This window comes from Poecile atricapillus, chromosome 5, assembly GCF_030490865.1.
Source record: "Poecile atricapillus isolate bPoeAtr1 chromosome 5, bPoeAtr1.hap1, whole genome shotgun sequence".
NCBI classification, from domain to species: domain Eukaryota; kingdom Metazoa; phylum Chordata; class Aves; order Passeriformes; family Paridae; genus Poecile; species Poecile atricapillus.
The window spans coordinates 9,833,250-9,855,781 of NC_081253.1; the positions used below are offsets into that span (position 1 = coordinate 9,833,250).

Sequence of the window (22,532 nt, forward strand, 5' to 3'; positions counted from 1 at the left end):
CTCAGCCTATACCAGCTCCTCTCAATTCCCAAGAGGTGGCTATGTCTTCCTCTGTGGGCTGCTAAAATAGCCCACATCCCTTCACAGCCTCCTGAGTAACTGTGTTCAGACATGGTTAAGTCCAGTATTTGATTTTAATCTTCTGAACAGAAGCCCTAAAATCTCTCAGACTCCTCTGTGCTATGTCCCATTTATAACTGCTGCTGACAAATTCTCATGTGATAGTTGTATGATCTAAGCCATGAACCTGGAAAAAAGCTTGAAATCGTCTGGTAATACACTGATGAATAATGTAATGTAGAGAAAGCTACTAGGAAACAAAAAGGATTAATACTTGGCAGAAACTTAGAAAGATGTTAAAGAACAACTGGTAAAATTTAATATCCAGCTGCTTTACTGATGGCAGAATTGTAATACTTGTTTGAAATAGACTTTGAAGGATTTCAACTGAAAATCAATTCCACATCTAGAGTGCTTTTAGAGAAGAATCTGCTTTGTGTGTTTTGCTGATCTCTTTCCTATATTGAGCTTTAAATACTTTAAATATTTAATCTAGTGTTTTTTCTTTCTGAGAACTTATTTTCCCCTTACTGTGGTGTAACCCTCTTCTCCCTCTGCAATCTGCATTTACCACCAAATGCAAGCACTTCCCCAATGTCAGAAACTGGGATAACTCAGGAGTGGGTGTCTTGTTCCCCACTGCTGTCTGGGGGTAGCTGCCAAGATGTGGTCAGCACAGCTTGGTACCAACCAGCTCTACAGAATTGATAAAAAACTTCTTCCTTTTCCTTTAGGAGCTGCAACAGCTGTTCTTTCCTTCCTCTGAGCAGAGCTGGATCAAAATAAGTCATCAGCTGAGATTTAAACTCTATCCTTATTAGCATCACAGTAATGTATATTGACTGACTTCAAGTTTACCAGGAGACATCCCTTCCTCTTCCCCCCACCCTCAGTCAGGCATCTCTTCAAATCTTAAATTGCAGAATTTAAAGGTTGGTTTAGTTTTCAAGTATATGAATATTCTTCAGCTGTTCTTTTCTCTGTAAAAAGCTAACAATTAATATTATCTGGGAAGCAGACACACCTTTTAAGCCAGAACAGGAAAAAGCAATGCTAGAAAGCAACCTCTCTAGCAGCTGATGTGAGCACACCCTGTGAGTATAGGGTTTGCTCATAATAACAGAGATTCATGAAGCACTGAGCTTAATTAGGAATCTTTTAGTGCCCTGCTCAGGTCAGGCCTTAGCCCTTCACTACCCTCTCAATTAAAGGAAAGCTAGTCAGAGCAGGGGCTCTTCCTCCCAGCCCTGTGAGTGAGGCAAATGGGTTGGCTCACAATCAGTTTCCCATGTTCAGGTTAAAGATGTTGTTACTCCAGAGCAAGAAGGGGGAAAAGCAGTTTAGGAGTCAATTCTTAAAATTTGCCCCTCTTGCCTCTTTGTCAAAGTTATTTGAGGATGAGGGTTGGAATGAGTTTCTTTTCTGGTGTCCATGAAAAGAAAGCTGAATGAAAGATACTGGATCATGCTCTCACACATTTAGTGCGAGAGCATTATCCAGTAAAAAAACATTCAGAAATGAATGCTGTGGAATGACCTGAAAAATGTGGATGTGGAAAGAAATTGACTTGACAAACTTTTCCCATTGCAGATCACTTTATGAATTTTAATCTTATTCATTTTTTATCAAAGAAATTATCAGGAGATGCCTGAGTGTCATTTCCATGAATGGAGAAGCTGATACCTGGCAGCAGAAGAATTAGCTGCAGGTAATAAATAATTTGTTCCACTGTTAGCCTCTGGCTACATTCTGAGTTTAGTGATAAGTTGATTTTCTAAAGCCTCTATTCCTCCCCTTCCTTCAAGAAAGCGATGATTGATGCCCATGAGAACTTTTTGTCTGCTGTACACCTGGGAAGGAGAAACAAAGTTGACTTGTTGGTGTTACCTCTATTGCCAGCTGGAACTGCTCGTGCTCTCGCTGGAGCTGCTCAGCCTCCGAGAGAGAGCTCGCATTGACAAGGCTCGCATTGAGCATCGACTCCCCATTTCTGATCCAGCCAAGCACCTGCAAACAAAGGATTGTTTATTGAAAGGTTGCTTCAGTAGCAGGGTCGATGCAGTCACCTATCAGAAAATGCTTCAGCCTGGCTGAACAACGAGTGCGGTCTTCGGCTGAATCAATGAGCAGAAAGAAATCCTAGCATAAGGTCTTAATGACACACAGTTTTAGGAGGCAAAGATCTTGTTGAAAAAGGTATTGCTTGAAGAATTAAACTCACTTTACAAGTATATTTGGATAGCAAAGAGTACTCATTTTCAAGGTTTGGTCACAAAAATGATTGGGCCCCTATGCAAATACCCCAGGGCAAAACTACAAAGCATAATGAGGGAGAGTTGAATTTAAACATATTTTCAAATTTCTGGCTGGAATCATAGATGTTGCAACTCCTTTCTGCTTCACTTGCCTGTGTGTCTTTCACAAAAGTCTGAGCTTAGGGGGAAGGAGAGAGAGGACACAGTTGAATTCATTTGGCATGGAGTTTAGATGCAGCTGGAGTTTCCACCTGCACAAAGAGCTAGGAGAAATGTCAAATCTTGCATTTTGTATTTAATCAAGAGGCTTTCCTTCAGACATGTTAAAATAATCTGCAGACATGCAATCTATGCTGTAATGACTGCAGAATCTCATCCTAAATGTACATAATTAATCCATCAAGTTTGTACTCACTCATTTAAGCAGCAGAATTTTCTGCTATTTTAAGACACGTGTTTAGGAAATTAGCACCCAGAACAGACATGCAAGTTCTTCCCTGTGATGTCTCAAAGCCTTTTTTCTACCTGTGAATGTATCAAGTTAGTCCAGTAAAGCCACAAAGTTGATGAGTCCTATTCAGAGATGCACAGGAAATCCTGACTGCTAAATCACTGCCCTAAATTTAGCTCATGATTTCCAAAATTGACTGTGCTGCAATAGTCTACAAAGCAATTTCCCTTTTGTACTATCATTTTCTACAAGTGATCCATTAAATTGCCTGGAGGAAACAGTGATTTTTTTGTTGCTTTGTTTTTCATCCCTACATCATGCATCACCCTACTTAGTGCCATCCAGTTCCCTGCAGGCTAAAAAATTAGTTTTCCCTAGGAGAAAAAAGGGAGATATCTATACATGTAGCTGACCCTAATTTGTAGAAAATTACATTCTGCTCAGTACAACAGTGTGGAAGACTTAATTTCATTTGTTTCTCTTTCATCAGCAGGTGTAATTGTTCCTGTGGGAAATAAATCACACGTTTAAAGGAAAAGCAGTTGAGTTATCATGGAAATTGTATTGTCTGGCATTTTCTATAATCCATCAGACTTGAACCCTGCATTATTACCAACTACATGGTACCAAACTCTGAAGTTAACCAAAGAATCACTATACCTGGGAAAGGCTTGAATTGAGGACATCATGAGGCAAGACATGCTTCCATGTTTTACATACTGCAATACTCCCTTCCTTGGACCATTTGGAATGTAGAAAATACTGAGTGTGTAAGCTAAAAATACAGCATTTTTTTCCTCTGTGGAACAACTTTCATTTCAGTTGATTTTTTTCAAAAACTGCCACGGACAGTTTGACACAGATTTCACACAAATATCTGAGCCTCCAAATAGTGAAACATCAGAAAAAAAATATATGGAAACTCAGTCTTAAAACAAAGTAACTTGATTAGGAAGAGAGACCACACAACCAGTCTGCCACGTTTTCTCTTGTGTTAACAACACATATTCATCCCACTGTATAATTGTCTTGCAGACTCAAATTATCCAGGGGAAAGCAGTTTAGGTGGACTGATGGATTTCATGTGCCAGAAGTGCTGCCAGCACTGCTGCTGACCAAGGCTGCTGCCACCCCTGAGTAGATTCCCCCTCTCCTTCCCCAGAGTGTGGGGTCAGACACCCATTCTGGGGTTCCTACATTCCCTTTTTCAGGCCCAAGGAACAGTCAAGCACTAGCAAATGTTAGTTGGAAGCATTTACACAGTGACCCCTTTCTACTTCCAGAAGTCTGGCACGTAAATGTTAGAGCCTCATCTGGGATTTGCATCAGCTATTTTCATAGTAATGTTTCTCTCTTGTTTTGTTTACATACAGTAAGGAAAAAAAATTCAGTTGCACAACCAAACCTTCTTAAGCTTAAATTCAAAACCCTTGCAGAGACATTCCTCATGTCTCTGGTTTAGAAAAGGGAACAGGCATTTACACATCTGTATCTGGTTTACAAGACCTGCTCACAAATTGACTCCTACTCATATAGTGCTTAATATCCTTTCATTAAAATATATAGAAAAGCTCCTAATACAGCACCAAGGCACTTCTATGATAATTTCCTGTATTAATAGGTTCACCATTTTTTAGCAATGTGCAGACAGGCCAACCCAAAAAGATAGCTTTAAGCAGACATTTCCTACAAATTACAGGTTTTATTAGCTTTGTAGAAGCAGTGATTAAATAATTCTGGAGTTAAATAAATCTTCAAAGACTTTCTTATACCTCCTAACAATTTTTTATAACAGAGAAGCAGAAACACTTTTATAGGATCTTATATAAAATCTACTTGTCACTGGAGAACAGTTTTACTGCAAGGCATGAGTTGTTTAACAGAGCAACCACCACAACTCTGAAACAACTCCCACCTTTGACTCCAATCTGCTTTAGAGAGGCTACGCTCCTGTACAGGGATTCTCTGTAATTAAATAAGAGTACCAAATTCTTCTAAAACTCCTAATTTCTTCCCTGGAACTCTGCCACCTTCAATGAGCACAGAGTCAGACTCTACAGGAAAAATAAAGATTGAGGCACCCCATGTTCAGCCATCCTTAAGAAATGAGAGCTCTGTACCATGCAGTGTTTTTGCCTACTGCTCAGTTTAGTCAGAATGCCTTCCTTCATGTTCCTAAAAAAGACTTAAGGCCTTGCTATGGATACCTGTCTAGTCGGATAAGAAAAGATTTTTAAGTTTAAAAGACCAAACAATCTAAGGCATTTTTTTTTACACCTCCAGACCTTTTACAGCTTCCTTCAGAAGCTTTTACTAATACAGACACAGCCATCAAGGATAGCTCCTGGTAATTTTAACCATGTTAAAACTGCATCGGTTTTCCAGGAGCTTTTTGACATTAGATTAGTAAAAAAAACCCAGATATATTCAGTGTCTCTCAAATGACTAGTTCCCATCATCCCTTGGGCATATGTATTTTGAAGCAAATCTAATGCTTCAAACAGCAAAAATAGATGGATAACAGGCACATCAAAAGGATTAAATATACTTCAAAACAACCTGGAAAGCAAGTATAGTGAGACACTTTGAGGATATCTTGGAGCAAATTAGGTCAAGTTCAACACTTATTAAAAAAAAAAAGCCCAAACCATACAAAGATAAATTAAGGGGATAAGGAAGCCAAACAGCTTCAGGCACAGCATTAGAGTTTGTTTTTTTAAAACTGATTTCCACAAATCTATTCTGCTCTTACCTTCACGTAAGCAGTACAAGCTCTATAGTGTCTGTCAGAAATGAGTAGGATCTAAATCAGGGAAAATCAGGCTTGGGCAGAATTTTTCTAAATAACGAAGACCTTGTGAATTACTGATCTTTACTATTTCTGCTCTAAAGCAGTTCACAGAACATCTCATTTGGAATTGTTCCACTTTAATGGCCTCAAACTTCAGTTCATTGTCTTGGCATTCAAACCTTGGTGCATATGATATAAAACAGAAATCTCTGGTAAATGAAACTTAAATAGATAGAGACAGTTAAAAGACTTTTTATTTCCGTGAGCCATTATATCAAAATGCAAACACATGTACATGTAGCAGCTTTGACCAATTCTACTCTGTCAGCAGAACTTAACACAGCTATAGGAGGTGTCTTGAAACAACCACATCTCAACTCATTCACAAGAGAAAGAGCAAGTTGGTAATGAGCTCATCCATCATCTCAGAAGCACTAAACTGAAAGTGAAGGAAACCTGGACTAGACTGGAGATGAACTACAAGCCAAAATCAATACATTTCCCAATTTCACTAAATGGTTGGGAACATGACTCATCTACAGGAAACCAAATAGATAGGACATAGAAATATTTTAACTTGCCTCTTTCTAAGGAAGAGCTGTGGTAATTTGTAGGTTAACAAGCAAAGGGGTGCTTAGCATTCAGCTGAACAAATATAATATTTTTTCACTACTGGTGTGCTGAGAGGTCACATAATAACAAAGGCTCTGATGGTCCCAAGCTCTGTTAAGGAAATACTAATTCAAGGCAGCTGTTCTCTCACAGTAAGTATTAGCTCAGCCCTATAACAACTTCCTTTTGGGTAGATTTCAGTTGTAAAATAGTTAAGGACCAGCAGATATTTGATAATAAGGTAAATAACATCAGCTACCTGCAGATAGTGCTGCACTGCCACTGAATGGCTGCAGGAGCAGCCACAGGGCTGACTGCACTTCATCTCAGGCAAGTGGGCAACCTGCTTCTTCAGCCTTTCTGCTACACATTTAACGCCTCTCTGCTTTCTGTCATAAGTTAAAATGGCTCTGCTTCATCAGAAAATTATCACATACACTCCAAGCTTAGCTAAGCTGTGTATAAGGAACTTCAGGAACCTATAGAAAAGAAAGTATATACTTCATAATCATGTTAAGATGATGTTTATAAATATAAAGTGTTTCTGTGTTTTGCTTGGTTTGTTTTCTTCTTCTTTCAGAAAAAAGCTAAGCAGTCTACAGAGCCCCAGAACTTCATGAGGAGCTGATTTTCAATAACCACAAATGCAAAATGACCATATTTTAAAAATAATAATTCTATGTAGTAGTTCTATGCTACTTTTACGTAGAGTTGCACAATATTCACATCAAAGCATGCTCTGAAAGAAAATGTATGCACTGCTGTTAGTGCTGCCACTTTTCTGAGTGTGAAGGATTTTTTTTTTCCAACAATGATAAAGCAATTTAGTTATTCTGTCTTCAAAAGTGAATATTTGTGATCATATGTACTGAGCATTCAGAGAGTGTGTGTATATGTACAAGTAAACAAATGAACAGTTATCTTTCATGAACACCTTGCAGTATTTGGATGCTCCTCCCAACACCAGCCCCCAACACACCTATTTGTATAGGTAAAACAGAAAACTGAGTATTTCAGATGTCTAGAGTAACATTCTTGGTTTTCTGGAGGAAATCAAGATCATTCACTTAAAAGACTGACATACAGTAGAGTGTGAAGCCATCTATGGGCTAGGAAGCACGAAGTGTAATGTTATCCTGTGCAGCAAAGGAAAACAAAGAAACAGGAGGCATCCAACTTAAATATTAGGGAAAACCAAGGGAGGCAGAACATTACTGCCTATGCTAGGATGAAATTTAAAAGAAAGGCAGTGCAATAATACTAAGATGCCTAAACAAGTTTTGGGATCTAGAGACCATTGACAGAATTTTTTAGATCACCAGAAGGTGTTAAAGTTTCCTGCAAGACAACAGATACATAGCAATAAATGAAAAGGTGAAACTACCATAATGTCATACTTAGGCCTCACAGCTCAGTTTCCTTTCCTTTGGGCTTGTTCTCCACCTTAGCTTAAGTCTGGGTCACAAATCAAATAATTATATTCCCAGAACACTTGGAGTTTGAGGCCATTTCTCCAGTTGAGAAGCTTCGTGGTCAGTTCTGCACAGCATTCCCAGAACTACTCATGAAGCCAAAACCATGCACACTTGGGAGAGCAGAACCCCCTCTTATTTGCTAAGGGCCATTCTGTAACCTTCCAGCAAATCAATTACTGTTAAAGAAAGGGGGATTTAGACTGCCCACCTGAAAGTTTTTCTTTTGGCAGACACTGGCTTAGCAGTGTGAATGTATGTAATAGCTGAAAACCCCCTCAAGCCTCTCATGTGTGGTTAAAAACTCTCACCTGCTTGACCTCAGCCTGGAGGTGCCGGAGCTGTAGACACTGCTCTAACCTCTTGTGAGTTTGGTCAGCATTAAGCTCCAGCTCGTGCTGTTTCTCATGAAGGAATTCCAGCAGTTCTTGAACCTGCGTCGCAAGATCAATGTCTTTTTCACAGATCAGCTCAATGCCTGTAACATGCAGAGAGAGAGAGATCATGGCACTTACTTGAAATTTCAATTTTGTGTAACTGTAAATTTCAAATTTTTTTGTCACCTAACACATTGATTTGCATCTGTCCGAGTAATTCTTTCTCACTTAACTTTCTCACATGTAATATTTGGCTTTCCCAGCTCCCTAATCTTCATCACTACATTTTTCTGCAAAGTGGTGTTTCTCTGATGGTCATTGCTCATGTGACTCATCAACATCTGGCCACTTGGACTAACTTAAGCACAGTCTTGCTCAAAAACTTGCATGAACATCAAATTTAAAAAAAGACAGAAAAATCCTCCCTTTCTTAGGGTAATTCATAAACTTTAGAAATGCATGTGAGAAAGAAAACCTGGAAAAGAGATAAGGAAAAAATAGAAAAGTGAAATACGGGAAGTAAACTTTGACACCAGATCTACAGTAGTGCTTCAAGTGCAGGGAACTCCACAGAGAAAACTTTTTTCTATCTGTGTGCTTGTAGAGGTTCATTAACAATGACATAGTTGAAATCAGACTTTAGTTCATTCAGAATTATTCCATAGACTGACTTTTGTCCAATCCTCACACAGCAGACAGGAAAGGTCTCTTAGTACCACATTCCCCTCCCCTGCATCCTACATGAACTTGCTGACCCCTCAAAGGCCTGGTCTGATCTCATGGCCCTGATTTGATCAGGAGATTGAAACAGAGACTTCCTGAGGCCCTTCCCACCTCCTGAATGTTTTTCTGACTCTGTGAGTCTTGTGTGTAGTGGTTACATGAAATGCAGTGCCCAGCTTCACACCTTCCTGTGGGCAGCACCGATGCGACTGCCACGCTTGGTTCACTACCAGTGCAACTGGAAGGTTTGGCCTGGAGGAAATGTCATGTCATCCCATGTTACTGCAGTCCCTGGGATTGCAAGCTAAGAAAGACCAAACTCTCCCCTTATCAAGGTCTACTGGAATTTTGCCATTGGCCTTGAAGCAGGGAGGATAAGGAGCCTAACATAAAAATAATGCAATTGCAGTAATGCCAAGAAAACACTGCACTTTCCTCCTAAGCCATTTGATTTCATGGAATAATACAGCATTAAAAAAGAAATGTGTTAATTAGAAGCTGCTGAAAAAAAAAATCTTGGGCACTGCTTTTGAAAACAATTTAGAAAGTTGTCTTTACCTCCCTCTTTATCCTCCTCAGAGACTCATGACTTTCATGCAGCGGTATCTACACAGGACAGCGCACAAAATAAATACGACCTTATTACTAACCCTATCCCTTTTTCTTGGTTTCTAGTTTTATCCAAAAAAGCACGTGGGAATGCAAATGATTGGCTTATTCCCTTTCCCAGCCAAAACAAAACAGTTCCTTCATTACCAAATAAAGTGGAATGGCCCCTGGCTTCCCATTTAAAACTGGAAATTTAATATATGTTTCTATTCTTGGGAGTGAAGTTCTTTTCAATTGCCAGACACCAGGCATTGTTGCTGCAATTAGCCTGCATATGGTTCTGTATCCTGAGGACATGATGGCTTTTTGTATGCTTGACTTCCCCACACCTATTGGGTATTAAATGCACAGCTTTCCCTCCCGCACACTCAGCTGGTGCAGTTCTGATCACACTAACTCATCAGCAGCAACCAGGGAACTGCCTGGGATGCCATCCAAGGGCAGTGTGTGCTCCCCATGATGAATGATCTGCCCTTTCCTGCTTGTCATATGTCACGCAGATTTATTCTGCGGGGCCAGCACATGCGGTGGGAGCGCTTTTTCTTCTCAAGCATCGGTTGGCAAAATAGAAAGCCGTGTTTCCCGAATAATTTCATACATATTATCTTTACATTGTGTTTTGACAGCTACAAAAGCACAGCTGACTTTCTGATAAAATGAACTTGGTTGCCATTTTCTTCTACTGCCTCAAACGGTGCAGCAGATGTCAAGTGAATGATATGGAATTGAAAATGTTTTTAAAAATCCTACAGGAAAGAGTACTGAGCCACACTAACTGGCATCCTGCAAAACATACATTAGTGACACCTGAACTGCTTGCAGTGTGAGATACAATTCAGTTGAAGGAAGGGCTATTGCTTTTAACCTGTATAAAACTGCTCTGAAACTGCTTTAAAGATGCTTTAAGCTGAAATATTAAGAGCCTGTGATAGCAAAGTTTATATTCTCTTTTTTTTTTTGCAGTATAAACTACAGTTATAATTAACTACAAAGGACATCACAAAGCAAATTAAATAGATTTCTGCTTCCCTTTTAAGCAATGCAACACTTGGAAAAGAGGTGAACAATGTTAGCTTGATGACCAGGAAGCAAAAGGCCTTTGAATTTTAGATGTATCAGGCAGGGACTGAATAAATGTTCCCAGCTTCAGCTCTACAGTGTATTTCAGGTTTGACTTAGAAGCAATTTGTGTAAGATATGAAAAGGAGCTCTGTAAACCATAAGAGACCCCCAACTGGGGGCTCATTATGACAATGATATTGACAACGCAAGTGGACTTCATTAATCAAATAAATTTGCACAATCAATTAACCAGCTGTTAGAGTGTTCTGCTTTTAATGCCTAGAATCAGACTAACTAAGGTGCATGTGCTAATAAATTACCTGAGCATGTCATCACCACAGCTTGGGCCCAAGTGCTGAATCACTCCTGAATAATTATCCTAAACTTTTCAGTGGGAAATGGATTTCTCAGAAATATCCAAGTTGTCACTTTTGGAAGCACCAGGATCCTTCAACATATTGAGTTAGGCATCCAAAAAAATCAATAACCATTTCTGAAAGTATATACCCACATATTTAGCTTTGCTATCAGCAGCAGAGCTAAAATCAAACAGGAAAAATAGCAGACAGGTTCCTTGAAACAAAAAGGGTTGGCTCATTAAAACTCCGGTCTTGTTGAGAATATTACTATAATAGTCTCTACATACAAATATGTTTCCTGATTGACACAAATTTCAGCAACAATTTGCAAGTACTGCAAAATTTCATTAAATGCAACCTGACTTCCAATCTTACCCATTTCCTAACAAAACCAAACATTTCTTTTAAAAATATTTATTCTGATGGAGAAAACAGTCTAATCCAGGCTCACTTGCACGTGCTGGAGTATTGGAAGGAATCACAGGAACATAACCCTGAGCTGGATGGAACTTTGGAAATACTGCAGAGATGCCTGATTGTATGGGTGCCCTCAATATCCCCAGAGTCTGACCTGCTGCATCACAGAACCACTGGATTTATTGTACCAGCATAAGAATGTTCACAGGGATTTCGAGACACAGCCAAATAAGGGTCAGACATTTTGCATCAGACATGCAAAAATCATGGCTGAACGTCTAAAACATTCTTTTTCTACCTCTTCAAGGCTTCCAAGTGAAAAAGACATTATAAATGGCAGCACCTGAATGTAATTTTATCTGACAGACTTGCTAGCTTAAAGACCTCCAAGACAAACGACAGAGTGATCAAAATCAAGTCAGCTTCCTGTGTGGCATGTTGAAAAGAATAAAGCTTAAAGACAGTTATAGGGAAGGGAAGAAAGTTGGTCAATTAAAGGTGACTGGTTAGGTAGAATGGCTCTGGAAAATCACATTTTTTCTGGCTTTATCTTCTGTGGCTACAGCCGAGTTTTGATTGTAGCGGTGGTGACAGTGTACAATAGGAAGCAGCAATAGCAGCTGATTTCCCAGAACCCCTGCAAGTGTTCAGCTCTGGCAGCTGAGAACAGTCATCCCCTACCCAATGCACTGGGTGGCTCTGATAAAGGATTCAGGAAGAGGGAGTAAAATTAAATCACTTTTTTATGAAGTATAATTGTTCTTTATTGAAATAAGAATTAGTAGGCTCCCAAGTACTAGCTTTCTCCCTTATTTTTCCATTCTCCCAGCACTTAGCATTCCATGCACAGCAGACATGGCCATTACCTTTGATTAACTACAGTTACTCTACATCCCCATGGGACTTCTGCTTCCCTGCTTTTGGGAGCAGTGGATTTTTATCAGGCAGGCGTCATAGAAAGTGATCTTAGAGAATCTCATGAAAACGTTTTACAAGTCAATTCATTGAATTGCTAACCTTTTGTCAGCAATCCAAAAGAGTTTGTTTCTAACTTCTTGAAGAACACAGAATTTATTTAATTTTTTATTTTCTAAAAAACAGTCACTGAGGCTCCTGACTGTGCTCTGTTCTGGATCATATTTTTTACCTCCCATGGGTTCCTTCAGGCTGAAAAAAATCAAACAGACAAAAGAGCACAAACATCTTAACCAGTGTCTTAGGATGAGTTTTCTAACTCAGAAAGTCGGGAGACTGAAGTACAGGGCCAGGCATTGTGTGGGCAGATCTCAGAGAGGCTCACACACATGGCTCACAGAATGCACCAAATTATCTAGTTCACAACATCCTCTTGAAGCAGTCCTCAAGCCTCTGTTGAGTGCAGCCTGCCAAATCAGGCTGGATACTGCCAGATTATTTTGAAGGTAGGTGCCTAGAGGTAAAATGTTTGCCAAAGAATAATACCATAAAATCCTTTTTATTTTAAACGAGGGAAAGGACAGGAACTGCTCTTGCTTTGCACTCATTCCAAACATTTTAGAAGATTAGAGCACTACACAAGTAACATTCACTTCTGGGCTTTATGCAGTGATTAATATGAATTATGATATTCTTTTTCCAGATACAAAATTCAAGAATACAAAAATTTTGCCTCTTAGGATGTATTAGAAATTCTCTTAAGCTGAGAAACAGTAAAATCAGACAGACTCCCTATCAAAATGAATCAAGACTTTCACTTAAGAGCACATCTCAAAGGGCGTTTTTACACCCAAGTTGTTATCTTTAAGTGCACTCTGAAAAGAAGAATTCCCTTTTTACACAAAACAATTCCAAGTAGAACTGGCTGGAAACAAGAGTTCCAATTCATGACTCATTTCAAAACTCTCATATTTGGATTCTTTCCTAGAGGACTCTTGTATACCTACATTTTTTTCTTCCCTTATTGTCTCTCTCCTTCCCTTGGGCTGTCTGCACCCTGAAATGGGGAACAGGGAAAAGGTACTCGAGTATGCAAGAGAATGAAGCCAGCTCATGTGGTCAGTCTGACTGTCACTAAAGTCTATTTGCAGTAAGATTAACAAGCTTAGGAGTCTAGAATGACTAGACTTCATCCAAACCTGAGATCTGACTGCCCAGCTCAAGGATATGTAGCTCATGACTCTGCAGTGTTTGTTTCTGAGCTGGAGCAAGGACAAGGAGCTTGTCTTGCCCTCCCCTCTCCATCCAATTTGGAGTCAATCACAGACTCCACACTGCAGCTATGAAACTTCCTGCATGAAACTTGAAAGTCAGCTTCATTTCCTCAATAAGTTTCAGTCTCAAAGAAACAGCAGGATTTTACATAAAATCCTGAATCAAAATTCTCAAAACTTTGTGGAACAGTCCTGTGCAGAGACAGGTATTGCCTACATTTATGTTAAAAGCTGATTTGATATGTATTGTGGTATTTCTGCTTGCTATACGTTTTGGGGATTTGGGCTTTTTCTTGCTTTGTTTTGTTGGTTTTGGGATTTTTTTTTTCCCCAAGTAAAATAGAGATCAAATTGCTCTTCTCACCTGAAGCCTGGACCTCCATGATGTATTGGTGCAAGTCTTGCCCTTGCTGGATGACTTCAAAGGTCATGTTGTTCATGGCCAGTTTCCGCTCAGTGTGACGCTGCAATCGCTGCTCAGCCAGAGTGAGATCCTCAGTATTGAAATCATTCATCTGCCTCAGCAGATCTTCATTCCAAGCATCCAACTCTGCTGTAACCTTCATGGGCAGAGACAGACACTCAGGATCAATGAAATACCTTATTCTCAAACAATACTTCAGAAAATACTTTGCATTTTGACTCTGATCCAGAAACCTTCTAACTCCAGAGCCTACTCATTTAATAGTGACACTTCACATTTTTCTTAGGTGATAATCCATGAAAGGATTATCAGTTCAACAAAAACTATCACCTTCCTTTTTCCTTACCTATCCCAAATGACACTGGAAGAGAATACCCGCTCCATTCTCATGGATGGTAGAACAAATATTTCTGATTATATTCAAATTAAATGCAAAAATAATGCTTCCAGAATTACAAAACACCCTGCAACCACACAATCCCAAAATGGCCTGAATATTTCTAAAAGCATTTTGCAACACATTATACGTTAAATATCACAGATGTAATGAACAACACAGAAACATCACACTCAAGGTTTAGGTGAATCATTTACAGATTAGCAAATGGTACCTGGCTGTAACCAAAGACCTGCCAGTAACTCCTGGGAACGTGCAAAATCTCCTTTTTTTCCTCTGCTTCCTTATTGTGACACACAGACTGATGCTTTTAGGTCCATTTATTCTGTCTTCTGCATTTTACATCTTTCTCCACAGCAGCCAGCTAGTACCAAAGTCCTCCAGTTTTGCCCGTGCAAGTAAAGCAAGAGCTAATCTCCACCTAAGCAGCCCAGTCTCACCTCAACCTTGCTTCTGCTGCTGCAGGCAAAAAGGAGGGAATGTGCTAGTGACAATGAATGAGGGAGGGGGAGTAAGGGAAATGGGAATTAAGTCATACAGTGCAGAATAGAAGTCTTAGAAGGACTGAAAATGGTTAAATAAAAGCCTTAATTCTGATTAATAGGTCAATTCCTCATAGCTAGATTCAAGAGAGCTAAAAGTAGGTATCTACATTCCCACTTGTGCACATTATGATGCTCTGAGAAGTTCTCTGCTTTTCACTAAAAGTGTTCTTCAGGGCCTGTGTGCAGGGAGATGTTTAATTTCCTAAGGAACCAAGATCCAAAATTTTCCATTCAGCTTTCCTTTCCAGAAAACATACACTATATGCAACACAGACTTAGGAAGAGGACCCAAATGGACCAGCCTTTCTCACGTTAGAATGGACAGGAGCACAGTTCTGTACTAGAAGGAAAAGTGCATGGTTTAGGCTCTTTTTTGAGAAAAGCAGAAAAGCAGACTTACTCAATGAAGAACCTGGGACTCAGCTGCAGAGTAAAAGGCAGAGCGTGGATATCCTAAGGGGTTTCTATTTTTCTTCAGCTTGTTCCTTTGCCCATTCCACTCAATTACCTTTAAATAATAGCTATTTCTACACTGTCTTTGTCCCCATTCCTGATTCCAGCAGCCTCTGATTCATTCACATATCACAGCAGGAGTCTCTGGACTGTGGACACGTAATGAAAGATTTAACAGTTATGGCAAAATGTCCAAAGTTGATGGTGGAGAAGAGTTTTACTACATACATTTACATTTAGGGACAGATGCTCAGCTAACAGTAATAAGAACTGAGGTGATCTTTACCTCATTTCAAACTACAAACAACAGAATTAATTCAGAGTGAGTGCAGGTTCCTATAGTCAAGACAGTAACACAAAGTTCAATGTAAAGTCCTTTCTGCTCTTTCTAATGGAAAAGCACATGACAGAAGCGAATCAGAAAAACTTTCTCTTGGTGCCTTTTCCACTTGACTGCAGAAGGGACACTGATCACTATTGCTTTTATTGTTAAATCTACAATAATTTCCATTCCAGCACTGGGAAATGGTTCTTCCTGACCATACTGGTTTCTGCCCCTCAGGTGTGAGTGTTCAAGACAGGTGTGCAGCAGAGAGGCATCTGCAAACACTCAGGAGAAGGGTGGCTCCCAGGCAACCAGTGCAGCTCGTGTTTGTGGCTGCAGCCAGCTTCCACCAGGCTCCACACGCAGAAGGAGCTGCACCCAAACATTGACCTGTCCCTTGTGGACAGTGGAGCTTAAAGGGACATCCCACACTCCCCAGATCCAATCAGTGCTCCAGCTAAGGAGGAAAGGATGGTACAGGCAGTGAGGATGCAAGCTGATAAACAATGAGGGATGCAAGGCCAGCCCATGGTGCTCCATGTCACATTGTCAGGGCCAGGAGCAGAGGCTAAGCCTGCACCTGAGCAGCTCTGGACAGTCAGACACATCCAGCAGTAACAAAGCGAGTGAGTGCCAGCTCTGCCAGGCCAAGAGCACAGCCACCAGTGGAAGGAAGAAGGAAAGAGGGAAGTAGCCTTTGAGTGAGGGCTGATGAAGGACTGATAGTCATGCCATGTGCTGGGGCAGGAGAAGAGAGGAAGGAATCAGGCACAGCAAGAGGTGGAACAACACCAAATTTCTCAGGCTCAGTGGGTACAGGAAGGCTGGGTACATGCTCTGAGTAACAAACAGATGGCTAGCAAGGGATCTAAAGCACACTAAGGCAAGAAGCAAAAGCAGGGCTGTGATAACAACCCAGGTTTCCTGAATCCCAATCTGGTGCTCTATCCCAGAGACCATGCTGCTTTGCATATCTCATTAAGACATTTCCTTTTCTGTCTGTATAGACAATGCCTCAAAATCTCAGCATTTTCTGTACTTCCAAGAGGACCATTTGGAAATGGTGCCAGAATCTGAATATATTGGTTTGATTTGAGTATATGGAAAAATATTAATTTTTCTTGAGGAAGAAGATGTAATTAGGCAGCTCTGTTAACTACAGCCATATATTTTTTGTCTTAAAAATGTATGCTTTCACAGAGTACTCATGCCTCGATATCTCTGACAATACCAGGACTGCATCAAACAGAAGTGTCCTGTACTCTAAGCTGTGGTAAGACCCAATTGCACTGGGCCTCTGTCAGGAATTCTCTCATAAATGAGGGTCACTTGGCCATGAACTTGTTTTATTCCCTTTTGACAAAGAAGAATGGCTGATTAGTTTAGCCTGTTCTTGTGCTAGTTTTCTGGTGGGAAGAACTGACAGCACTTCTTATTTAATCACTTTATTTACCAGTGTTAGTGACTCTAAATAGACCTCAGCAACCCTCACATGCAGTGAGAGAGGGGAAGCCCTGCTGTAATAGAAGACCTGAGCTCTGCTCTGTTCTGCTGTGTCTTGAGGAAGAAATTTTACCAAAGCAGAAGGGTTATGAGAGCAGCAAGAGCAGCAGTGCTAGGTCTACATTAGCACAAGCAGCAGCATTATACCCTGCTTCCCACACTGCTCCAAGGAAAGCTGCACACGACTCATTGTCAGCCACACTTCAGCCAACTCCTTGGAAGGAGCCACCCTCCTTTTTTGTGGGTCATACAAAGTCAGTGGCCAAGAAACAGCTCCCTATTACTAAAGGAAGGTGAAACGACCCAGGAGTACCGATGAGAGAAAGCCATGACAAAGCTGTTGATTCCAATGAGCCTAGGAAGCACATTTTGTCATTCTTCATCTGAAACAGATGCTCCTGCTGCCATGATAATGGGAGAAGAAGCTACACTGGCAGTGAACCCACTTGAGTATGAAGTGAGAGCTCTGAAATATCCTTATCAGAGAAATGGAGGAAGCATGTGAGTAAATTTTGGGTCTGTGTGAGCTCCATGAGCCTATCACAGAGCAATTACGGATACACAGACTGTGGCAGCCAGCTCTGTGTTTTGTGCAGACACAGTGACCACAGCCTAGACCACGTAGTCTTTGGGCAGGAATCCTCCTAAAGCAGCAACTTAATATACCCAAATTCCCACTGCTGCAATAGTGCTGTATTTGTTGCCTCCTGGATGTGTCATGCTGCAACATCAGCGGGGAACATGACCAAATGGAGAGGGACAGGTTCTTCAGCCCCAGAAAATAATGAGAGGTACAGAGAAGAGGTACACAGGTGAAAAGCAGCAGCAGTAATAATGATAACAGGAGCAGTCCAGGCATCTCATGCCTACACTGCAGCTTGCTTGTGAATTAGGCCAAAGATTCTGCCAGAGCTGCAGCAGCTGCTGTGCCGGCAATTGTACATCTCCAATAATTTCTTATCTAAATCCGTAAGTATATATTTTTATGCTGCTACTGATAAGATTTTCTACAAAATGGTGCTTCTGAGGCTCGAATGCTGCTTGTTTGGCCTTAATTCAGTGTTCAACATCTACAGTCATGTTGTTTCATGGAAACCAGAAAATTTTGTTTGCCAGTTGAAGGAGGTGGAGAGAGGAAGTGAGGAATCAAGTGAAGGAAGATAAATGCTATATGGAGAATGAATCACATAGGAGCTGATATTCTGAAGTATGGGCTGAGGAAGGGCATATGAGGAGGAAGGAAGAAAGTTCTATCCTGGGAACACAAGCTATCAACACAAAGAGAGTGGGCTTGAGAGGGATCTGAAAAAGAGTAAAGATGCCCAGGAAGAATAAGCAAATGTAGGAGGCAGGTTGGAACAAAAATGATGGTGCAAGTAGGAAGAGAAGCAAAGGTGAGAAGAGTGGGTAGAGCACGAGGGTGAGCCAGGACAGGAAGAACAGTCACAGAGCAGATCTGTACTGAAAAGGCAAGATCTACCTCATTTCAAGAGAAAAAAACGTGACAGGCATACAGCTGAGATTAACCATGAGGATGGATGAGATGGGAGGAAAGATTTGATCCAGGAAGGAATAAATAAAAACCAATTCCAACTACCAGATATAGAATGAATGCCTGTGAGTACAGAAAGAGAGGAATTATAACAGTTAGTGAGACCAGATCTTTAAGGCACTCACCAGAGAATGGGCACCAGGGCATTCAGAGTAGGCTGAAGGAACAGAGGACTGGATGCAACAGTGTAAGTGGGTCTAGGAGCAGACTAAGACAGGAAAGGGTAAATGGAGCTGTCACTTCTACAAATCATATAAGCAGAAAGTTTGCTGTTCCTCTTTCTCAGGCCTTGGTTTTGGCTGATGCTGTGCATAATGACAACACTGTCACCCCATTTTTTGACAACAGACAGAGATGCCGCACTGGCTTAGTGGGGACCTGAGCCACTGAAGTGTGAAAGGACTGTCACAGTGATGATTCTGCTCCGGTGCTTTTGATTCCTTTGAATCCCAAAAATATCTGGAGCAACAATGAAATTCAGCTCCAAAACACAGGGTGCCCAGAACAGCTTAGAGCATTCCTTTCCTTAAAATGAATTGACATGAAGTTGGAAAACTTAGTATAGATGGAAAAGAGAAACAAAAGCTCACTAAGCATGAAACATTACAGGATCCCAGCTTACGCACAGAAAATACTGAAATTTCATTCAAATCTATCTCAAAATCTCTGTAACACTTATTTCTAATAAAGAAGTTCACACTTGACTGTCAGGTTTTAGTCAGTGAGGGGTCTACAAAACATCTTGTACCTTTAGCAGGCATCTAATGCTCTTGAAAAGTTCTGCTAGTGTTATAAACCTGTAATGGGACACTCAAATGAGTTGTAAATAACAGTGAAATGAGCTGCTGTGAAAGCTGGCTCCTGTTTCCTCCTAAATTCATGCTCAGGGATTGTTGTGAACAGCCAGAAGAAGCAGCAAGAGAAATCAAGGCTGAAAAATTTAATTAGCAGGTGAAATGGAGCCAATGAAATTGAATGGGGGAAAAATTAGATATCCAGCAGGTGAAGATTTTAATGATCATGGGGTTTTTTGAAATATAACAAACAGTTTACAAGATCCAATTTATACCGTGCAGTGGGAACCCCCTTAATCCCTCCCAGGACCGTCTTGGTGTAGGAATCACATCACTCTAAGACTACAGAACACAGGTTCTGTCTAGCATTTCACATTGTAGGAAACAAATACATGCAAGGGAAGGAGCTGGACACTTCTGGGAAAGGGAGAAGGAGGTTTTCTTGAGGTAACCAACAAATGTTGCTGGATATGTATTGGCTGAGATCATTTGTGTTCTCAGTTGTAGCGTTCTATAGAGGCCTACATGTGAATTTGATAATCTCTCTACAAAAGCTTAAAGAGAAAAATATGCAGAAAGACTCTGCATGCAGTAATTTTTTAGGAGATGCAACTCAGTACATTTTACCATTTGGTTCTTATACATTTACTCATCATTTTGCTGTACATTTGCATTCACTCAAATAATGTTAATAAGCCTTTAAATTACTATTTCTGAAATAAAGGACAAAGTATACTTGACAGATCTTCCTGAAGCTATAACTCTGGAGCAAGGCTGTGCTTTGTATGTATAATACACTCAGCGTGGTGCCAGCACTGCTGCTGATGTCTGCCAGCCCTCACCCCACCAGCCTTGCTCCCAATTCCCTCAAAGCTGATCAGCTCCCACATTGACATTCCATGAAATCTCTGAGTCACCTGGCTGGCTGCACAAACTCCATGGAAGTCTGTGTCATATGGAAAAACCAACCATATAATCCCAACGACCCTGTCTTGTTTTGAAACGTGCTGTGGTTTGGTAAAGGAATAAAACCTACTGGGCATCAGAGTTAGACACGTTTCCTAAATAAAGGATGGGCTGTCATTCTGTGGGGTTAAAACTTAGGGCAGAATAGTCTCCTGCAGGGCCAGCCAGGGTCTTTCATGCTTCTGTTATGTCTGTTTTCAGGTGTTGCCCTAGCTGGGATTTATCACTTACCCCAAGAACCCAGAGTGTAAATATCAGTCAATATCATGAGATTAAGGCAAGAAAGAACATGCAGAACATGCTATGGGCCTGTGCATTTGTACCAAAATTTGTATCTGTCAAACCTACCACGACTCCAGTACAACACAAAAGCTGCCTGTGAGGCTTAAAAGTCCTTTAAAGTCCTAAATGAACACAGCTGGCCTGCCCTGCCAAAGAAAGGTGGCTTCTCTTAAATGAAAGTATTTTCCTGAAGACAAAATGCAGCAATAGCTGACAGATTTCACTGAAGTACAAGATCAATAATGCCTAAATAGATGGAAATAAGTGTTGATTGTACAGTAATCATTAATCCTCAAGTTTGTCTGGACTCCAAACCTCTGTCAAGATGCAAAGATTATAGAAAAGCTCAAAAACCAGGAGGGCTACAAAACAGATGGGCTCAGTGTAAGTTTAGGAAGGAGTGCCAGAGGAATGGGTTATGTGATCAAGGGCACATATTTCAATATCTGGGGAGAACAGTCAAAGCAGGGTAGGTTCCAAAGAACAAAAGACAGACACTTCCTAAACAAAATGGCAAATCACTCATTTGCCAGTTGTGAATTTTAAAAAATCCTAATCCTTTGTTTGCATTATTAATTAGAAAGAAGAGAGAGAGAGCAGCAGGGAAAATTAACAGGGTCAAAAATGTTCAGTACCAAAACTGGATGGAAAGAGACAATATGAGATGTAACTGTTTTCTGAGGCTGAGCTCTTAGCATGCAGCCTTCCTTAAAGCTGGAAAGCTTGGAAGTTGGAAGCAGATGGGCTCCCACAGCTGCATCCTTCACTAGAGAGATGCAAATCTTCCTCTCACCAGAGTTGCCAGGGAAGGGTCCTCATGTCAAGGGATTCCCTGGAGCACAAGAACCAACAGACCCAAGAACACACACCTGAGGGGGAAAATGGGAAACTCAGTGCTTCACAATGAGGAGAAAGATGTTCAGGTTTAGGAGGAGAGAACCCACATTTTGCAGGCAGTTTGTGTGAGTGCAGGAAGGATTAACACAGCTGCAGCAGGTAGAGGTCTTTCACTAAGGATGTGCTCAATATGGCACTGCTCCTTGGACAGATGGAAGGGGGCTTATCTAGACTAGAAAAGGAGAAATTCATTTGACAATCAATCATACCAGTACACAATATTTCACAATTCTTAATCTATGCAGGATCTAGGCTATTATGGAAAATTAAAACCTAAACACATTTCCAGTCATAGCTCAAGCTACTTGTCTTTAGTAGGAAAAAAAAAATACTTAATTTCCTGTTTTAAATAACATTATCCTTTTCCCTCAATACCTTGGAATAATCAACCATCAGAAATATATATGCTTTTAAATGATGGTGATGAAAAAAATCTTTTTGTTTCTAAACAATGGCATGAGCTAATTCTGTTAATTCTTGTAACTGTTTCCTACTGACTTGGAATCTTCATTATACAGCTGAGGCAACTGACTGCAATCTACTTTCTAAGCATCATTACTGTGTCAATTTTAGCCAATTCAGACATTGTTTGAAATGCATAGCATACATTTGTTATTTAAGATTTTATTTCAAACTGCCTTTGTTTTATTATCCATCAAACTGCCTTTCTTGTTTAGGCACTAACTGTACTTAGAGGATTTAAGATACTAACCTGGATATGTTTTTCACTGTGCTTTCAGTAGAAATTGTCACAATTTTTCTAAAATAAAAATTATTTTTCTGAGAGAGGGAGCTTTCTAAATAAAATGATCTGCCCATAAAATGATCTGACACTATGAAATATGCTCTCAGATTTCCCTGTAATATTAATCTTGCAGAGGGAATTCAGATGTTCATATGATAAAAAATAGCAAATCTACAGCGACAACTAAGTGGTGATTTTCTTTAAAATCCTTCCTAGCTAATCTGATTTCAGAAGACTCTGAAGCACATTTCCAGTTTTAAATATCTTAATGT

At 40.3% G+C, this 22,532-nt stretch overlaps 1 protein-coding gene across 5 annotated transcripts in view; it reads right to left on the reverse strand.

Moving 5' to 3' along the window:
• KALRN (kalirin RhoGEF kinase) overlaps positions 1–22,532 on the reverse strand; it is a 473,821-nt gene that overhangs the window by 154,607 nt on the left and 296,682 nt on the right. For all 5 annotated transcript variants that reach the window (XM_058840643.1, XM_058840637.1, XM_058840639.1 and 2 more), the window contains exons 14-16: positions 13,742–13,937; positions 7,953–8,119; positions 1,948–2,067 (exon numbers count right to left, since the gene is read on the reverse strand). In XM_058840643.1, coding sequence (XP_058696626.1) covers positions 1,948–2,067; positions 7,953–8,119; positions 13,742–13,937 — 483 coding nt within the window. The remainder of the gene's footprint in view (positions 1–1,947; positions 2,068–7,952; positions 8,120–13,741; positions 13,938–22,532) is intronic.